This window comes from Cibotium barometz, chromosome 3 (assembly GCF_041138505.1).
Source record: "Cibotium barometz isolate CiBa-2024 chromosome 3, ASM4113850v1, whole genome shotgun sequence".
Lineage (NCBI taxonomy): Eukaryota > Viridiplantae > Streptophyta > Polypodiopsida > Cyatheales > Cibotiaceae > Cibotium > Cibotium barometz.
Window position 1 is genome coordinate 69516980 of NC_141048.1, and position 20548 is coordinate 69537527.

Sequence of the window (20548 nt, forward strand, 5' to 3'; positions counted from 1 at the left end):
GTTGCTGGACAGCCACTTGCAGGTTTAAAGTTTTTTTTTTCCACCCACCCACCCTTTTTCAGTTACATCCCCGCAATGGCAGATTTGTTAGAGATGGCTAAGAAGCATGTGAAGATCCCAACACTCCCCACGTTCCCAGTGGACCATCAGTTGGACGGGAACAATTACGGCATCTAGAAGGTTATGATGGAGTATGTGCTGGAGTCATATGACCTTGCTGATTTCATCGTTATCGGGGTTTCACGGCCAGAAGCAGAGGAAGGGGAGTTACAGCCAACCAGGAAGGACCGCGAGGCACAGGCACAGATGTGGGATCATGTCAACGCCAGGGACCGTTCATTTATCTTCCTCAATTGCACACCGCAAGTAATCAATCACGTAAAGCATATGACGTTGGCCAGAGGCATATGGCAGAACTTGGCTTCTCTTTATAACAGGGTATCGCCCATGAAGAGGATTTCCTTGGAAGTACAGATGCAGGTTATGAACCCTGCAAAGTCGTCGACGATGCGGGAGCACATTAACAAGCTGCAGGCCCTTCAGCAGGAAGTCCTCCAGGCTCGAAAGGAGATATCATCAGAAGATATGGCCATTACTTTGCTGTCCCACTTGCTTGCTCAATATTCTGGTTTCTACTCCTCTTTGATTACTAGTGGCAGGCTCAGCACCATTACCTGGGATGTTGCAGTTCTTGCATTCGTGGTAAGCAGCACAAGGAATCCTTTCCGAAGCAAGCTTCCAGGCGGGCTTCAAAACCATTGGAGTTGATTCACACCGACTTGTGTGGACCTCAGCAGACACCATCATTGTATTTCATGCTGCTTGTTGATGACTGTACCAGATTCACGTGGGTCTACTTTCTTTCACAGAAGGACCAAGCTTTTGCACGGTTCAAGGATTGGCACGTGATGGTGGAAAAAGAGTCTGGTTTCTACTCCTCTTTGATTACTAGTGGTAGGCTCAGCACCATTACCTGGGATGTTGCAGTTCTTGCATTCGTAGTAAGCAGCACAGGGCTTCCAGGCGGGCTTCAAAACCATTGGAGTTGATTCACATTGTGTGGACCTCAGCAAACACCATCATTGGGAGGATCTCTCTATTTCATGCTGCTTGTTGATGATTGTACCAGATTCGCGTGGGTCTACTTTCTTTCACAAAAGGACCAAGCTTTTGCATGGTTCAAGGATTGGCATGTGATGGTGGAAAAAGAGTCTGGATTGCAGGTAAAAACTCTCAGGGCTGACAAAGGGGGTGGTCAATCAACCAGATCCATGCCCGAATTTAGACTCTTCGAATGTTTTTCTCAGATTTTGTGCAGATCATGGCATCAAGAGGGAACTGGCCAATACAGGATTGCCTTCAGAGAATGGAGTTGTAGAACGCAAAAACAGGACGGTGGTTGTCACCAATTGGCTGACCATTTGGTCTATCTCCAGTTTCGTGTCTCGTTCAATTGAGGCTAGGCCGGTGTCTCATGTGAAGAGGCCAGTATTTTTGCTTGACATGGACGGGAGCCAGACTAGTGCCACGTGTGTGTTAGCAGGATGGTGTCGTATGGACGGGAGCCAGATTGGTGCCACCCGTGTATGACCTGGACTGTGTTCTATCCATGGGATTGTCACACCATGGAAGGGCCAGTATTTGTGGCGTGTCTTGCCTATGGGACTGTCACTCCATAGGGAGGCTCGTGCCTGGAACTGTGTTTTACCTATGGGACTGTCACTCCATAGGAAAACCAGGATTTATGTTTTATGTCGTGCCATTTTTATGCCCGACAGATATTTTGTACTTGTTCCATGAACGGGAGATATGTCCATGATACTATTTGCACATGCACTCATGTTTTGCATGTTTGAAACTGTTTTCGCATTACTTGTATTTTTGTGTTTGCCTGCTTGACGTGCCACTTACTGAGCGGGGACGCCTGCCAGTGAGTCCTGAAGTTTGCTCTGTCTTTTGACGAGTTTTGTTGCATGTGAACAGGTGGTAAGTGTATTGCACATGTTGGTTTAATAGTTTTATCTCTAACCTTTCATTTTATAAGGTTGTATGTTCACATTCACTTAAAAGTGGGTACCCACTTATGGGCCAAGGTGGGGAGCCACACTAAACCATTTGTGTGTGTGGGGGTGGGTGCATGCCCACCTACCCACACCACACCATGAACTGGCCGCCCCCATGCAATCTTGGGGAGCCGGCCAGCTGTGGTTGTTTACTCTACTCCAATTTCTACAAAAGAAGCACCACGACCACCCCAAGATACACAGATGATGGTACGCCGCCTCCTTCTCAAGCGGCGCCATCTTCACCAGCTCTGCAGGCGGCTGTACTGGCTGCAGGCGGCTGTGCTAGTCCTCTTGCAGGCGGCTGTTCTCTCTGCTCTACAGGCGGTGCAGGCTGCAGCCAGACGTCTCCTATCCATACAAGTTGTGCTTCACCACCTCAGCAGTCGGCGACTCCCCCTGTCCAGCTGGCTGCGTTGATTCTCCAGCAGGCTGCCTTCTCTTCGCCAGGCAACCTTGCAAGTGGCTATGCACTCCATCTTCAGCAAAGGGTGTGCATCTCCAGTCAGGCGACCATACAGGTTGCGCCTGTCTACTGCAGGCGACTAGGCGCCTCCATCTCCTCTCTGTAGCCAGGCGGCTGTGTGTGCATCTCCAGTCAGGCGATCATACAGGCTGCGCTGCCTACCACACCAGGCGGCTGTGTGTTCATCTCCAGCAGCTGTGCTCCAACAGCCAGACGGCCGGCGGCTGTGCTCTGCATACAGGCGGCTACTTCTCCATTTCCTGCAGGCTGCTCATCCTCTCCATAGGCGGCTACGCCGCCTCCTCCTCCACAGCAGGCGGTTGTGTCCTATCCTGCACAGCAGATGGTGGTACTCCTTTGCAGGCGGTTGCGCCTCCTTTCCATAATTCATTTCATTTCAAACTTCTGTTGTTATTAAGTTGTCCATTTTCAAATTGTGATATTAAGTTGTGCTTTTACGCATGTGGGTGTCCAACAGAGTCTATTCCCACTTGACGGGATCGGTTTCAGTGGTGGAGATGGCAAGGACCATGCTGGAGCATCGTGATCTTCCTCGTCCACTTTGGGGAGGAGAGGCAGTGGCAACGGCTGTCCATACCCTCAACCGGTCTCCAACAACTTCAGTACCTAATATGACTCCGTTTTAGGCATACTTTGGTAGGAAACCTCATGTCTCCCACTTCCGTGTTTTTGGGAGCGATGCGTATGTACATATTCCGAAGAAACAGAGGGGCAAGCTTGACTCCAAATCCCGCAAGCTTATATTTGTGGGGTATAATTCTCTTTCCAAGGGATACAAATTGTATGATCCAGAGAGGAATGAGATTGTTGTCAGCCGAGATGTGGTCTTTGATGAGCATGTTCCAGTATCCACTGTCAAGGAGCCGCCACTTCTTGGAGATCCAGAGGAGTCTGATGATGATTCCCACACCATTGTTCCAGTTGATCAACCACAATCAGTAGAGGAGGTTGAGCCCCCACCTGGAGTAGAGCCCCCGTAACTGCTCCACGATCTGTTCAAGTACCCAGGTGGTTGATAGACACCCTTCGGGAGTCGGGCGTCACCGAGCTACCCTCTGAGTGGACCACAGAGGACGGCCCTCAAAGATCGCACAGAGTCCGCGACAAAAGCAATATAGCGGAGCTTCTTCAAGTAAACTATGCTTTGATGCCTTGTATTATGCGGGACAAGGAGCCCACTTCCGTTAAGGAAGCCCTTTCACAGGATACTTGGAGGAAAGCCATGCAGGTGGAACTTGATGCCATCGAGAAGAACAACACATGGGAGTTGGTACCGAGGCCGTCGAACCGGTTAGTTATTGGTGTCAAATGGGTCTTTCAGACCAAATATGCGTCAAATGGGTCGGTGGACAAACACAAAGCCAGACTCGTGGCTAAAGGTTATGCTCAACGACCAGCCATCGACTACGAGGATACCTTTGCACCGACAGCAAGGATGACCACGATTCGGACCGTTCCTGCCCTTGCTTCTTCTCAGAGGTGGCCTGTCATGACCCTGTGAAAGTGGAACAGCATGAGTGTCAGCATGGTGGTTGGTGAGCAACATGCATACTTGGGTGTACGGACAAAAGTAATGTGTGTTGACAACCCCAAGTGTGAAGGGGGGAACCAAAGTATTCAATTTTCTAAGGTTTATAAACCTTGGGTGGCCCTTAGTTTTTTTAAAAAACTTGAAGGGAGGGCCACTAGGATAATATTGGGGGGGGGGGGGCTACTCTACTTTTAGAGTACACGCCTCCCTCTTCACTCTCTCTCTTGCTTTTTGGAGAAAGGGGACTAGTCGGCTGGGTGTGGGAGAGCACACGTATAGGCTGGCTGCGTGGAGAAGCAGCAGAGGATCGCCTGAGGAGAACTGTGCAGGCCAGAACAGAACAGCAGGTGCAAGTCAGTGCAGGTCAACTGGTGTAGACAGCAAGGTACGGTGCAGTCCCGTACAACTGGTACAGGCGGCGGCCGCTGCACATATCTCGCGCAAGCGGCTGCAGGGCGACCAGGTACTGACCTGTACACGGACAGGTACAGGCGGCAGTGCATCTTAGAGGTGGCTGCAGGCGCAGACCTGTACGGACAGGTACAGGCGGATACTACAGTCTTGCCCAGCACGCACAGGCGGGACTGTTCAGTCCTGTCCGGCTGCAGGCGGCACATCATCAGGTACAGGCGGCGCATAAAGAGGATTGCTGCAAGTACTGTTCTGAGGCAGCTGCAAGGGGGAGGAAAGTACAGACAGGTACACACGTGCTGCAAGTACAGACCCGTACGTACAAGTGCACACGTGTGATGCAGAGTTGCTGATACAGGCGGCTGCTAGTACAAACTGGTACGATCAATCCCTCCGGAGCAGAACTGCGCATAACAGTTGGTAAACTCTGAACATATCTTCCTTTCTTTCTTTCCACTAGCTTATGTCTGCTCCAGGGTTGTTTCTTCTGGCCCAGCCGTTTGTGAGAGGAGGGGTATAGCAGTTTGAAGGGTGGAAACAAAGACTCGACAATGGATTGGTATTTAGGCTGAGTTTGAAGCCATGAACATGGAACAGCCAGATGTGTGCTCAAGGCTGCCCTGTTGAATTGTCTTGGTTGATTAGAGGAAAACGCAGTGTGTTGCTTTTGTGGGACACAGATCTGTATGTGAATCCTCTATGCTAAGAGGTCTTGAGGGCTGCCAGATTGGACATGCAGGTTTACTTTCCTTGATTGGCTTCGTTGTACTCAGTTAAACTTTCCATTGAATTTGAATAAAGAAATACCGAAAGGGGCGCCAAGCTTTGGGGCCAACAAGTGTCGATTTCCTTTTAGTTCTGGAGCACTCAGCTCCTGCTAATTTGTTATTTGTTTGGACTACAATTGGAAAGGTGACTGCTAGTCTACCGCACTTTGGTTTCTACCACCAGAGGCCGGTTTCAAGGTTCCGTTGCCAGGACCCATCATCAACTTTCTTAAGGGGGTGAGCTCGTGGTTGTCTCGAGGAAAGTCATTGCTGAAAAATTCAGCAGCATGTCAGACATAGAAGATGAATATTTTTATGATGAAGAGGAAGAGCAAGAGGCCTCTCTTGAGAGAAATGAATCTGAGGATATTCTTGCAGGAGAACACGCTGCAATAGATGCACAATATGAGGATGTAACATAGCCAGAAGATATGCCTAGTAAAGAGGAAGATGATGCTCAGTTTAAAAATCGTTTGGCAGGTGTAATGGATGTGTTTATGCAACTCACTCAAAGTGAGAAGTTTGCTGAATTTATGAGATCCCGTTCTGAGCCTCAAAAGAAGAAGAAAGTGCGTTCTAAGAACCCACCTCAGGGCAATAGTGGTGCCTTCCCACAGGATCCATCTTTTGGACAGTTTCCGAACATGCAACATACTTTTGGTGCCAACTCACAGAGTTCCTTTTTCGGACAGCCATCTATTCCACAGCAGTCTATGCATCCATGCTATTTTGGTGGTGGCTCTGTTCCAATCCATGACTGGGGGTTATCCTCAGGGAGGCATGGGTATGCCAAGGAATTTTGGAGCTAGTTTTCAGCTTGGTATGCAAGGGAATATGTATGGTGGTATGCAGTCCAGAATGCAAGGAAACATGTTTGGGGGCATGCAGCCCGGTATGCATAGTGGTATGTTTGGAAACATGGCTAGAATGTATGGAATGCCAGGTGTGGGAACTGGCAATATTGACCCTATGATGGGCATGAATGCCGGGGGTAGCAATCTTGTGAAGCCACTTCCTTACGATAATCTAACGCCTATGGGTAAGGCCAAGGATTATCAGGAAGGGGGAGCTCCTGTGAAATTTGACACGTTCAGTGGGGCCAAAGATAAGCTAAAGGCACTTACCTTTTTACTGCAGTTTGACGCTGCTTTTTCTGGTGGTAATTACACGGAATCCTCTAAGGTGAGAAAAGGTGCGACTTTTCTCAAGGGCAATGCATTGCAGTGGTGGTCCACTCTTCTTTTACAGGGCATAGCACCATCTACTTGGGTACAGTTTAAGCAGGTGTTCTCTTCCGTATGGCTCACATCTACTTTTGAGGTGGATGTAATGATAGCATGGCACAAGTTGGATGCATCAAAGTGTGAAAATCTGGAGGATTATAATAAGAAGTTTTGAGAAACTTTACTCCCAGTTACTTCCTATCGTGCAGTGCCTTTGTCTGTGGAGAAGTATTGCTGTGGGCTGCCCAAGGAAGTGCGTGACTATTGCATAAAGACTCGAGTAACAAATATGTCACAGATGATAGAGAATGCTATGACAGCAAATGCGTTACTCACTGGGGTCTCATCTGGATTTAAAGGAAGTAAAAGCTCAAGTAAGAGATATGAAAAGTCAGGGCATGCTTCGCGTGATGCAAAAGGGTCTACAGAAAAGCGGTATAAGAAGTTACAAATGCCCAAGAGAACTCCTGAGGAGAGACAGGCTTTGATGGCTGCTCGGAAATGTTTTTACTGTACAGAAGAGGGACATATGTCTTTTAATTGTCCCAAGCCTAAGTCCCAAAAGGACTCTGACACTAAAGGGGAGCCCAAGTCTAAGAAACCAAAACCTTCTGCAGGGTTAGTTCCTGATCTTGTTGGGGAACAGCCAGGTGGTGAAGAGACTGAGTTATGCAGGGCATGGGGCAAAGTGAGATCAAAATGCCTTGATTTTCTTTGACACAGGTGCTAGAGCTAACTTTATTTCACCGGATTTGGCTGGCCGATTGGGGAAGCAGAGAAGATGGGGCCTTTGTATGAGGCTAATATGGCTTGTCCTGGGTATGCAGAACCCGTTACTCCTATTATTGGGAAGCTCAGGCTTCATGTGCAGGGTTATGTGGACAGTGAGGAGTTCTTTATCATGCCACTTGATGGATGTGATGTTTTGTTGAGTATGCCATGGTGCCATAGAGTACATGCGGTGGTGGATACAAACAACAGGAAGATTATTTTGACTCATAGAGGAAAAGAGTATATTTTGGATGTAAAGCTTAAAGGGGAATCTGCTCCTATTGTATCAGCTTCGGCAATTTCATCAGTAATGAAAAAGCATCTTTCCGCGTACTTGATTTTTGTAAAGGATGCAAAAGATGAGTCTAAATCTAATTTGTCTATGTTAGATAAAGACAGGACTGATTTCTTACGTGAGTTCCAAGATTGTTTTTCCGAGTCATTGCCAGGAGAACTTCCTCCGGAAAGACCAGAAGATCATGCTATTGATCTAATTCCGGGGAGTACTCCACCAAATAGACCGTCGTACCGTGTTAGTGCAGCCCAACAAGAAGAAATTATGAGTCAGGTACAGGAGTTGTTGAATAAAGGGTTGATCCAGCCTAGCTCATCACCCTTTTGCTCACCTGTGCTCTTAGTGCAAAAGAAAGATGGTTCTTGGCGCATGTGTATAGATTACAAGGCGCTAAACAAGAATACCATCAAGAATCGATTTCCTATTCCTAGGATCGATGACATATTGGACCACTTACAGGGCTCCACAGTCTTTAGTCGGATAGATTTGAAAAGCGGGTATCATCAGATACGCATTAGACCCGAGGATGTGCATAAGACAGCATTTCGAACCACTTTGGGGTTATATGAGTTCTTAGTTATGCCCTTTGGTTTGACAAATGCACCTGCCACATTTAACAGGATGATGGACAGGATTTTCCGGCCACATAGAGCGTTTGTGGGCACATTCTTTGATGATATGATTGTGCATTCACACACTGAGGAGGAGCATAGGAAGCATTTGGCCATTGTGTTTGAAGAACTCCGGAAGCATAGGCTGGTCATTAATGGTAAGAAGAGTGAGTTCTTTTGGAAGAGATTCACTTCTTGGGGCATATTGTATCTAAGCATGGAGTCCGTATGGATCCTTCGAAAGTGGAAGCAATTCTTAAATGGCCAGATTTGAGGACCGTGCATGATGTACGCAGCTTTTTGGGATTGTGTTCCTACTGCAGGTGGTATATACGGTATTTTGCTGAGATTGCTTCGCCCCTTCATGCCTTAACAAAAAAGGCAACTCCTTTTAGATGGGCTGATCAGGAAATTACAGCCTTTAAAAAGCTTAAAGAAAAGCTTACTTCGGATCCCGTATTGGTATTACTGGATCTCCGAAAGGCTTTTGTTGTCCAATGTGATGCATGTGGAAACAGCATTGGGGCAGTTCTCATGCAGGAAGGACATGTGATAGCCTATGAGAGTCGTATATTACAGAATGCCGAGAAGCATTTGCAGGTTTATGAGAAAGAGATGTTGGCTGTAATTCATGCTCTTTCTACATGGAAACACTATTTGCTTGGGACTGATTTCACTGTGCAGACAGATCATCAGACCTTGCATTATTTCCTCACGCAAACTAAACTTCCTGAGAAGCATATGCGATGGGCCAATTTTTTGTCTATGTTCCACTTCCAGATTGTGCATGTGGAAGGCAAAAAGAATGTTGTGGCAGATGCTTTGTCACACAAGCCACAGGTCTCAGCAGTTTCACTTGCTTATCATCATGAGCTTGATGAGATGAAAGAGCAGTATGCCCATGATGAGGATTTTGGAAGGCTTTATGATCATATGTCTGAGGGTCAGCGGCATGATCATTATACTCTCAGGGATGGTTTTTTGTTGATGCATGGTAGACTCTGTGTTACCAGGCAATTACGACTCAAGGTTATGATGATTGAAAGTCATGCTCCACCGTATGCAGGTCATAGAGGTATTGACGCCACGGTAAAAGCAGTTGAGACTTTCTTTTATTGGCCAACCTTGAGAAGAGATGTTGATGCTTTTGTTAGGCAATGCATCATATGTCAGAAGGTGAAGTTTGACCGTCAAAAGACACCAGGGTTACTTCAGCCTTTACCTATTCCAGATAGACCATGGGAGAGCATTGCCATGGATTTTATATTTGATCTTCCACGGACACAAACAGGGAATGATGGCATTTGGACTATCATATGCAACTTCAGTAAGCAGGCTCATTTCATTCCCGTGCGTAAGACGATCAAAGTTGATCATATGGTGAAGTTATTCATGGGCGAACATCTTCAAGTATCATGGCTTGCCTTCATCTATCATCAGTGACCGTGATCCACGGATGACGAGTTTATTTTGGAGAGGGTTGTTTGACAACATGGGTACAACTCTCAAGTTTTCATCTTCGTTTCATCCACAAACAGATGGTCAATCAGAAGAGGCTAATTCTACACTGTTAGATCTTCTTAAGTGTTGTGTCAGAGCACAAGCAACAATGGGAAAAGTATCTTCCTTTGGTGGAGTTTGCTGATAACAACACCGTCCATACCTCGACGGGCAAGGCGCCTTTTGAGATTGTGGAAGGAGGGAAGAAGGTACCACCTATTTTGCACACAAAGGATAAGATCTCTGAGGCTGATCAGTATGTGGAGAACATGGATGAAGCTTATCGGAGAGTTAAGTTGGCACTCCAGAAAACTCAGCAAAAGCAAAAGAAAGCAGCAAACCGTCACAGACGTGCATTAGAGTTTGCATTGGGTGATTGGGTTCTTTTGCGATTTAAAAAAGCTAGGCTCAAGAAAATGAAGGGTAAAGAGCGCTTATTCCCTAAGTTGAGCATGCGTTATTATGGACCTTTTCAAGTATTGGAAAAGATTGGTGAGGTGGCCTACCGTTTGAAGCTACCAGATCACTAGCGGATTCACAATGCATTTCATGTGAGTCTACTTAGACCTTTCCATGGGGATGTGCCTGAGGATGTATCAGATGAGGCTCAGCCGGAAGTTGAGGAACTTGATGAGGTTCTTATTCCAGAGCAGATACTGGCACATAAGGAAAGAAAGGTACACGGTGAAGTTTCCCGTCGCTATCTTGTGAAGTTCAAGAACTATTCACCGATGGAGGTGAAGTGGATGGAGGAAGGTGACTTAACAGATTCACATCAGGTTTTGCAGCTTTATCTCGATGCCTTTGAGTTGGAGCCGACTCTTGTTATGGCTCATTCAGGTTCAGCAAAGCATGGGTCTGGAGCATTGCCTGATGCTCAAGAGGGGGGTAGCACCTCCACTCCCTTGATCCAGACAGGCTCAGATGACATCTAGAGGTCGCTTGGTGCAGTTTTTGTCTCACCCGAAGGTACTGATGTCATGACCCTGTGAAAGTGGAACAGCATGAGTGTCAGCATGGTGGTTGGTGAGCAAGATGCATACTTGGGTGTACAGACAAAAGTAACAACCCCAAGTATGAAGGGGGGAGCCAAGGTATTAAATTTTCTAAGGTTTATGAACCTTGGGTGGCCCTTAGTTTTTTAAAAAAACTTGAAGGGAGCGCCACTAGGATAATATTGGAGGGGGGCTACTCTACTTTTAGAGTACACGCCTCCCTCTTCACTCTCTCTCTTGCTTTTTGGAGAAAGGGGACTAGTCGGCTCGGTGTGGGAGAGCACACGTATAGGTTGGCTGCGTGAAGAAGAAGCAGAGGATCACCTGAAGAAAACCGTGCAGGCCAGAACAGAACGGCTAGTGCAAGTCGGTGCAAGTCAGCTGGTACGGATAACAGGTACAGTCGGGTACGGTGCAGTCCCGTACAGCTCTGGTACAGGCGGCGGCAGCTGCACATATCTAGCGTAGGCGGCTGCAGGGCGACCAGGTACTGACCTGTACACGGACAGGTACAGGCGGCAATGCATCTTACAGGTGGCTGCAGGCGCAGACCTGTACGGACAAGTACATGCGGGTACTGCAGTCCTGCCCAACAAGCACAGGCGGGACTGTTCAGTCCTGTACAGCTGCAGGCGGCACATCATCAGGTACAGGCGGCGCATAAAGAGGATTGCTGCAAGTACTGTTCTGAGGCGGCTACAAGGGAGAGGAAAGTACAGACACGTACACACGTGCTACAAGTACAGACCCGTATGGACAAGTGCACACGTGTGATGCAAAGTTGCTGATACAGGCGGCTGCTAGTACAAACTGGTACGGTCAATCCCTCCGGAGCAGAACTGCGCATAACAGTTGGTAAACTCTGAACATATCTTCCTTTCTTTCTTTCCACTAGCTTATGTCTGCTCCAGGGTTGTTTCTTCTGGCCCAGCCCTTTGTGAGAGGAGGGGTATAGCAGTTTGAAGGGTGGAAACAAAGACTCGACAATGGATTGGTATTTAGGCTCAGTTTGAAGCCATGAACATGGAACAGCCAGATGTGTGCTCAAGGCTGCCCTGTTGAATTGTCTTGGTTGATTAGAGGAAAACGCAGTGTGTTGCTTTTGTGGGACACAGATCTGTATGTGAATCCTCTATGCTAAGAGGTCTTGAGGGCTGCCAGATTGGACATGAAGGTTTACTTTCCTTGACTGGCTTCGTTGTACTCAATTAAACTTTCCATTGAATTTGAATAAAGAAATACCGAAAGGGGCGCCAAGCTTTGGGGCCAACAGGTGTCAATTTCCTTTTAGTTCTAGAGCACTCTAGCTCCTGCTAATTTGTTATTTGTTTGGACTACAATTGGAAAGATGACTGCTAGTCTACCGCACTTTGGTTTCTTCGATTTCCTTTTAGTTCTGGAGCACTCTAGCTCCTGCTAATTTGTTATTTGTTTGGACTACAATTGGAAAGGTGACTGCTAGTCTACCGCACTTTGGTTTCTACCAGAGGCCGGTTTCAGGTGTATCAAATGGATGTAAAATCTGCGTTCCTTAATGGTGACCTGCAGGAGGTGTATGTTGAGCAACCTCGAGGTTTTGTTGTTCCAGGATCAGAAGGGATGGTTTATAGCACAATAATTAACAGAAATATAAACAGAAAAATCACACACAAGCAATTCATCGCAAGTCAACTCTAAAATGAGCTTTGTAATACATCAATTTATAGCTCACTTAGGAGCATCTAGATCCACTTTCCCCTCCATGAATTACTCCATCAAATCACCTATGATCTGTCCAAACTTCCAAAATCATCTCAAGCTACCCTTGATTCCCTCAATTGAATCTCTCAATCACCTTTTCACCCTTTTACACTGCCACCAACCAAATAACCTTTGAGCATGCACCTTTGACCTCACAAATACCATACAAGTTATAAATGCCTGAGGTCCTATAGACCTCCACACATGTGCACACACATAAGGCTCATGCGCTACCCCTCAAACACACAACCATCCATCTCACCACTGTTGACAACATGCCTCCATTTAACCAAAGAAAATCTGAAGTTAGCCAATTTGTGTTATTTGTGCTCTCTAATAAAAACAGACACTATTTCAACCGCTGTGTGTAAAAGCATCTTTCATTAGGCTATTATGTAAGCAACGTTTGAGAAAGTAAATGCATTATTCTTGACCATGAACTTCTCTAAGCAACACATCCTTGCAGATAACCGCATTAGCTACAATCATTATAATCAAATACTGTTTTATTTTGAAGATCCCTTTTTACAAGCAAATATATTATTCACCTGTGAAGTGTAGAAAAAATTTTCTGTTGCAAAGAATTTTCCCCTCAGCTCTGGCACAAATGTGGATCCAACAGCGCACCTTTGATACAAGCATTCATCTGTACCATACATCACAACTCCATTTTAAATCGAAAAAACGTTTTTTTTTTAATACACGTATTCATCCAAAACATACACACTTGCACACATGCAATGTAATTAAGTTGCATTAAAAGCAGCCTGTTTTACAAACCAAATAAAGATCAAGGATCGTGCTGTTCACTTGATGTCTTTTAAATTTTTTAAAACAAATCTCATGTATCTTATAACTGACATTTATGAAACATGTTGACATATCACCATAAGGCTCTAAGCACAGCATATGTGTCCATATAACAGTCTTCGAAAGACAAGTACAACATGCAAACACAGGCCAATTTCATGGCCTTCTTGACACAAAGATTGCTAATAATTGAACAAGCATTGAGAGGAGACTATACAAAACTTGATATGACAAGTTTTGTATAACTGGCCCTCCTTTTGTGTACAATGCATACTCGTCCATATAACAGCTTTTGAATGACAAGCACAAAATGCAAACACGGGCCAATTTCATGGCCTTCTATTTTTTTCTTTTTGCCTTAGGCCCAAGATCCTCACATAGTTATCATTTTTCACCGCCCGTAAGGAAGTATCCCGTGGGGTTTTGAACCCAAAACCTCCTGGTCCTAGACAAACATCTTTACCACTCCAGCTATCAACCCAAGAAAGAGCTCTTCAAATCAATCTTATGCAGTCTGATTTTTTCTTGATTTAGATAAGCTCACTGTGCACTGATTAATATGTGCATGGTTGAGGATGACATTTTATGCCAGTGAATTATCCACTTTTAATATTATTTGAGGGTTGATCACCATCAGACAGAGTAATTACTTTTATTGAAGTAGGACTTTTTGTTAGGTGTAAAATGGCCAAGTACCAAACACTACCATTAATGAAGATTATGGGAAAAGTCTGACAGCAGATCATCAAAAGAAAACAGAAATACTTAGTTATTAAGAAAGCATGCACATTTCCTACAAGTGTCAGCTGTACAAGCCGGTACAGAAGAAGAAGATAGGATTTGTACAGGCTGTAGGAACAGCCAAACAACTGTAAAAAAAGGGTGCCCTGATCTAAGGCCATTTATGGGCTTCTGTTTGGGCCTGTGCGAGTAAATTTCAAAGCTGGTCTGTTGCTACCGTTTCGATTCATCAATTGCGTGTGTTTGTGAAGCACTCCCACAATCACATAACAAGGCTGAAGTTACATAAAACTTCATGTATTTTGATTGTGGGATACAGTATGCCCATACACTACCAGATTTCACACACATGCAGAGAGTGCATACGCCTTCCCTTTCAATATAATCACACCTCCAGGCTCGAAAGGATTAATTGCTCAGGTTTAACCTACCCCATTCTTAGAAGGAATGCAGCTGCCAGCAGTCTCGCTCCAAACAGAATCAAGTATTGAAGTTACATAAAAGCCATTCACATTTGTTACTGTGCATAGCACATTTGAAGACAAAAAACGCTCAATTGTATTTTTAGGCTTGAGGCCTAGTCTAACAAGGGCAGAGCCTATGAGGAATGTGGGTGCATCATAAGAAGATAGAATTTACCTTGACCCATTTGGAGGAGGTGGACGGCAACATTCCGGCATTCTGAAAAATTTCCAGCTGAAAGTACAGATGGTGCTCTGACGTGATCAGCGTTAACCACGGTTGCTGACATCCTTGCAAGCTCTTCAGAACTCATGACAAACCCTCTTGGAGTACAAGGATCAACCACTCCTCCGTCTATGGAATGGAAGGCTGCATCCATCCCCATTTAAATCCAATGCATTCATATATCTAAACATGACTCTTCAAACATCTACTCTGAATTCTCAAGATTTAAAAGATAAAACATGAATGGATGAAACAAAGATGGGTGCAGCATGTTCATCATACGTGGTTGTATAGTTCTAGAGAGGAGGAGACGTACAAGGCCATCCCATGCTGCTTCCTGCATCCAAAGCCAGACATTTTTCAGCACAGATAACACCTCAGAAAACTTCCAAATTTTAAGAAAAGAATATGTATTAGCTAAAGCTAATGTTTTCAGCTCTTGCCATACTTTGATCACTTGAAACCTGGCAAAGTCAACAATCTGATCTACAAACTGTGGTACAGAGGAAAAAGAGATACAAAACTTCCTCTCATACCTGTATGCAAAGGATGTGATAATAATAATGTGTAAAAGATTCAAATTTAACCCTTCTCTTTCACTCCATGTTAACAGCCGACGGATCTCCTAAACACGAAACTCAAGTGATTAGTACAAACCCCCTAAGAGGGGTGCAGGCTAGCTCACCTCCCAACCATAGGTTCTATGGTTTGAACCACCCCCGAGCCAAGGGCTAAAGTCTAACTCCCACAAATCCATGACAGTGTGCCCCATAGAGACCTTCGGCATGCCAATCTATGCTCTACCACATATGTGGTTGGAGTCTTGGTCGACCAATAGTAAGGTTATGACAAGAATAATCCATGTTCCACTTATATAGTGCCCGCTATTGTTATAAATAACCGTCCTGTTATAAATAGCCAGCACACAAGGATTTATTGATAATAACCTTATCTGCCATATTAGCCTGTTGTCTCCTAATCCCAAGGCTCCCCTAACCTTGCCAGATTAGGCCACTAATCCCGAGGATTAGCACTAGGTATGTAACACTCTAATATTTCCTTTCACCCTCATGAGTCGTGCTTGTTGTCACGTGCATCCCGCACTTGGATGCCACGTGGACATATCTGTACAGCAGGTGTAGGGCCTCAAGTGGTAACTGGCCCCTTGTGCGCCCTAGTCTAGGACGAGTCAACCAAGAATCCACTCTAAGCATCCAGGGTCAGGTGTACAAGTCCCGTACATGGTCATGGTCATGTGTGCATGTCCCGCACATGGAGCAGTGCCAGTTCGTACTGTGAGTCACCCTTTGGGATGATGTAGGGGTGTTCCGGGCATTGCCTAGGACACCAATGTTAGGTTTTGGGAATCTTGTTGCAAGCATACATTAGTATGTGGGCATATAGGCAAAGGGGCAGCCCTATGGGCCACCCTAGGGGTCAAGGAGGCCCCCATGCCCAAGCAACCAGCCCATGGAAGGGCTGGGCAGCAAGTCGGCAGCCCATAGGAAGGGCCATGCCTCAAGTCAGCCAGCATCTGGGCACTGGGCACTCAGGCCATAGTCAGCCAGCAGAAGCAACAAGTCCGCCAGCCCTTAGGGGCCACATGTGAAAAGGCGCCACATTTATGGTGGTTACAACAGGTCATAGGACTTCAGCAAACTGGCCGACAAGTATTTATGCAAACCGACCAGCAGTAGGGAGCCATATATAAGCATAGGCTTGGAATAGGCTAATGCATCTCATTATTCACAAAGTGCTGAAGTACTCCAAGGGCCAGGACAGCGAGAGGGAGCCTAAAGCAAAGGTGAACTTGAAGGTCAAGAATAGGTAAACTTCAGGCTGCAGATTTCCAGCCAAAAAAGATCTCCAATAAGTCAATCTTTTACATCATACAATAAAGCAAATAATATACCAGTCCTTGGTGGGGGCCCTTCAAAGGGTATTTGGGACCCAATCGGGTGTACTTGTTTTTGTTCTCCTCTCTCTCTCTCTCTCTCTCTCTCTCTCTCTCTCTCTCTCTCTCTTGGTCAGATTCGCACATCCTCACACCAGCTTGAGATTGAGATGGGCCGATATAGAGGTATACCAGCTGAGGCCAGGATATGCCGAGTATGCCATGGGGAGCCAGAGACAGAGCTGCATTATATATGCCATTGTACTGCATACTATGAGATACATGGTCGTTTCCACTGTTTATTCAGAGAGGGTTTTGGAACACTTTCCAGAGTCATGGGGTACCAGGACCAGAGGTGTTTGGGATTGTTCTTGCTTGAGCTGCGGAGACATAGAGATAGCCTGCTTAGGCGCACAGAGAGCCAGACTCAGAGGCACATTACAGATTTCTTTAGTCCAGCCATCACTGCGCCAGATGGACCACAGCACAGCAGCAGGACATGGATACCGCCCACACCAGGGGTACACTGATTGATCGTGCGATTGAGCTTGGGTGGTCCAGACGCCCACGACTACGGAGGGGGGCATCCCAGCATAGACGGAGGTTGCAGCGACAGATTCGGATTATTCTTGCGAGGCATGCGGGACACCCAGTCAGGGTGCTGACCACAGAGGATATTGAGGAGATCCGCCAGTGTCCGATGCGGCACATATTATGAGATGGAGGCACCTCCATAGTGTACCCCTCCGTCCCACATGATATTGTATCCCCTCACTATACTCCACTCACCTCCATAGCGTACCCCCCCCCCCCTCGCTATATTCCAGTTCCAGTTTCATTTTCTAGGTGCCGGTAGTATCATCTTTATTTTTCATTTTCTGGGTTTTTTTATCCAGACATTGTATCAGATCCACCATGATGTAACTTTTGGTCTCATAGGTCATTATGGCCTTTTGAAGACGTTAATATAACATTTCATTTCATTTCATTTCTCTCTCCCCCCCAAATCCCCGCTACATTGTGCAATCGTCAAGAACCAAGTTGCTGAATATTCCTATCAAAGTATAGTCCTATTTGTAAGCTTCCGCATGTTACAATGGTATCAGAGCTTTTTGCCTTTTGGTGAAGAGATTCAGCCAAGGAAAAAAAAAAATCATTTGTATGGTTGGTTTTTCGGTGCCGGTAGCACTCCCATTCCGGTGCGACTCCTGTCCCTCGCAGGATGGTTGGTTTATAGCCTCGAGAAGCGACCGGAAACGTCTCCCACACACATAGTGGATGGTTTTGTTGCGGTTAGGGAAAAACTTGACCACTCTTGCTATGGCGAAATCCGACGATGAGAGAGAACACCAGACCCCTAAAGAAACTCTCCTACAGCGACTGCATCAAGAAGCCAAGTTGCCACAAATGCCACATTCCATGAATTTATGAGCATACTAGCACACCAAGGGGAACAAATGCTAGGATGCAAGGCTTCTATACAGGCCTTGGAGAAACGGATACCTTGACACCCATTCCCACCCCCTTTCCTCTATCAGTCATTACCGAGATCCTTTCCAGGACCCCTTCCCCGATATCTGCTTCCGCTACCTCCATTGAGGAGTTAACACAGCAGTCCCGTGCTTTACATGATTTACAGGTACGGGAGTTTGAGCTTCAAATGTAGGCAGTGGCCCACACTGCCACACAGGAGGAAAGAAGACGACACGTGGAGCACGGGCGGTTCCTTGCAGCTCTCAACATAAGGAAGGTACCGGCAACTTCTTCAACTCACCTTCACAAAAGGGTGACTTTTAGTAAGTATAATGGTAAACTCAACCCCACAAATTTGTACTCATAGATTCATTAGTTTGAGGCTTATTTTGCTGATGATAGGCAGTCAGATGTAGAAAAGGTTGCATTAGTTAGTTGCTACATAGAAGGGGAAGCTATCTCTTGGTGGACACATTGGACCCAGGCAAATTCCAACTTTGGGGTTGTTGTCTATGAATGGGACCAGTTGTCATGCACCTCAAGAAGTGGATTCTATCGCCTCACTATCTTGAGCAGGTCGAGGATGAGTATAGGAGATTGCACTAGTACGGGCAGCGAGTCCTCCAGTTTGCCAATAAATTCACCCATTTGGCTTCACACTTGCAAAAATCAAAAGAGGACAAGGGAGGTCACTTCCTCTATGGTTTAGACACGCAAAGCGTATGTTCGAGCCACAGACTTTTGATTGGTCACTTTTGCTTGTGCAAAGTGCCGAGATGAAATATAACGGTGGAAAACCAAAGACCTCCCAATCTGGAGACATTCAAATGTATTTTTGTGAAACAGTTACAACGCTTATTTGATTATACTCGAAAAATTATCCTAATGATATTGTGGCAATTGCCAATGGTGAGGATCAAAACCAGACCCAATCAAGGTCTACCCTGGGAGACTCTCGCTCCAAGAACTCGAACAATGCACCTTGCCTTACTCCAAACTAGGAAGGCTCAAGCCGGCAATGTAAGACAAGGCACGTGCAGAAGGGAGGCTATGGCAGGTGATAGTCCATCGTGGGATGCACCGAATGCGCCTTCGAGTCCCGATTCTCCCAGTCTTGTAATTCCACAACGAATTCATTCTCTTGATCCTGAGTCCACCTAGCGTTCTGAGGACGCTCAGGCTTCCTCTCAATGCCCTGAACAATATCCCACAAACCCTTGTGGATGAACCAAATCCGCATTTGAAGCTTCCAATGGCATAGTTGAGTCCTTTTCAACTTGTTATCCCTGTTCGTACAGGGGGGAGCCATATCCACAGCAACAAGAAACACAGATCTCACCTCTCAAAAACTTCTCTCAAGTGCTTTCCAACGAAGCGAGGCTCCAGAACCAATCAGCCCCCTCTCAAACCGGAGAGAGACAGAGGCTGGACAGCAGTAAAACAGTCCAAGAAACCACTGGGAACCTCCTACTGGAAGGGTGGGGACTTGTGGAGGAAGAAAGAGATGTACAGCCACTTGTCTGGCAACTCCACATGCAAGAAACTCACCAATAACTAATGCCGGAGCAGAAAACACAGCCAAAACTCCAACACTTGCCTTTGTAGAAGAAAACGCAGCCAAGAAACTGGCTGGCAGCAAGAAGAGGGCTGGCTGGACCAGAAAACACAGCATATTAGGGAAACGCAACCACTGTTTGAGACTGATCTGCAACCAGGAGGAGCTAGGGCAGAAAACGCAAGGCACAGAAGAGATGGCGGGCAGATTTGCAGTAGATCGAGCAGCCTGAACCTAAGTGAATGAGACCATGTTGGAGAATGCACAGGCGGAAGCATAAACAAGACGAGAGAGAGTAGAGAGAGCTTGTGGACAAGATCAAGTGGTGAAGGTGTTTGCCTAGGACCAAGAGGTCCTGGGTTCAAAACCCCCCTTGGTGCTTCCTCGGCGGCATCGCCTACGGGTGGATAAATAAGCGCCTGCGGGCGGGCGGCTATCTACGGGCGGTGAAATTTGGTAACTATGGGAGGATCTTGGGCCAAAAGCCAGTTGAACAACAACAACAACAACAACAACAACAACCAAAAAAAAAAAAAAAAAGATCACCTTTTATATTAGCTTGAAGCTTTACAATGGCACGGCCAACAAGAGAATGTTGAACTTGTGCAAGGGATTGGATGAATGAAATGAGAAATGTGGGAACTCTTTATATAGTGCATGTATGACTTGGCCGACAGCAGTAAAGCAGGCCGACCAACTCACGACCTACTAAATCAAGTAGGAACACATTAAATGCCCTAAAATAGGTACAACCCCAAATACACTGAGATGCATAAATTCTAACAATTCTCGTAGCGGTCCACGAAGCAGATGAGGGGAGTGGTCTGCTCACTTTTTCTAGTGGATCCCATGGCAGACTAGAGAGATCTGAGCTCCCCTTAGAGGACTTTAGTGGCTGCACCTTGCAGAGGGTGAGGGTGATTGGTTTTCGGGCACGGGAGTGGCACATAGACGCACCACCGGCCAAGGTGGTCAGGGAGGTTCTGGCGGCTAT

General features: G+C 46.2%; 1 protein-coding gene across 3 annotated transcripts in view; it reads right to left on the bottom strand.

Annotated features, from left to right (window-relative positions):
- Positions 1-20548, bottom strand: part of LOC147640469 (putative apyrase 5) — an 89736-nt gene that overhangs the window by 58667 nt on the left and 10521 nt on the right. For all 3 annotated transcript variants that reach the window (XM_086780996.1, XM_086781003.1, XM_086781013.1), the window contains exons 4-6: positions 14915-14969; positions 14585-14776; positions 12943-13040 (exon numbers count right to left, since the gene is read on the bottom strand). In XM_086780996.1, the coding sequence (XP_086637122.1) occupies positions 12943-13040; positions 14585-14776; positions 14915-14969 (345 nt within the window). The remainder of the gene's footprint in view (positions 1-12942; positions 13041-14584; positions 14777-14914; positions 14970-20548) is intronic.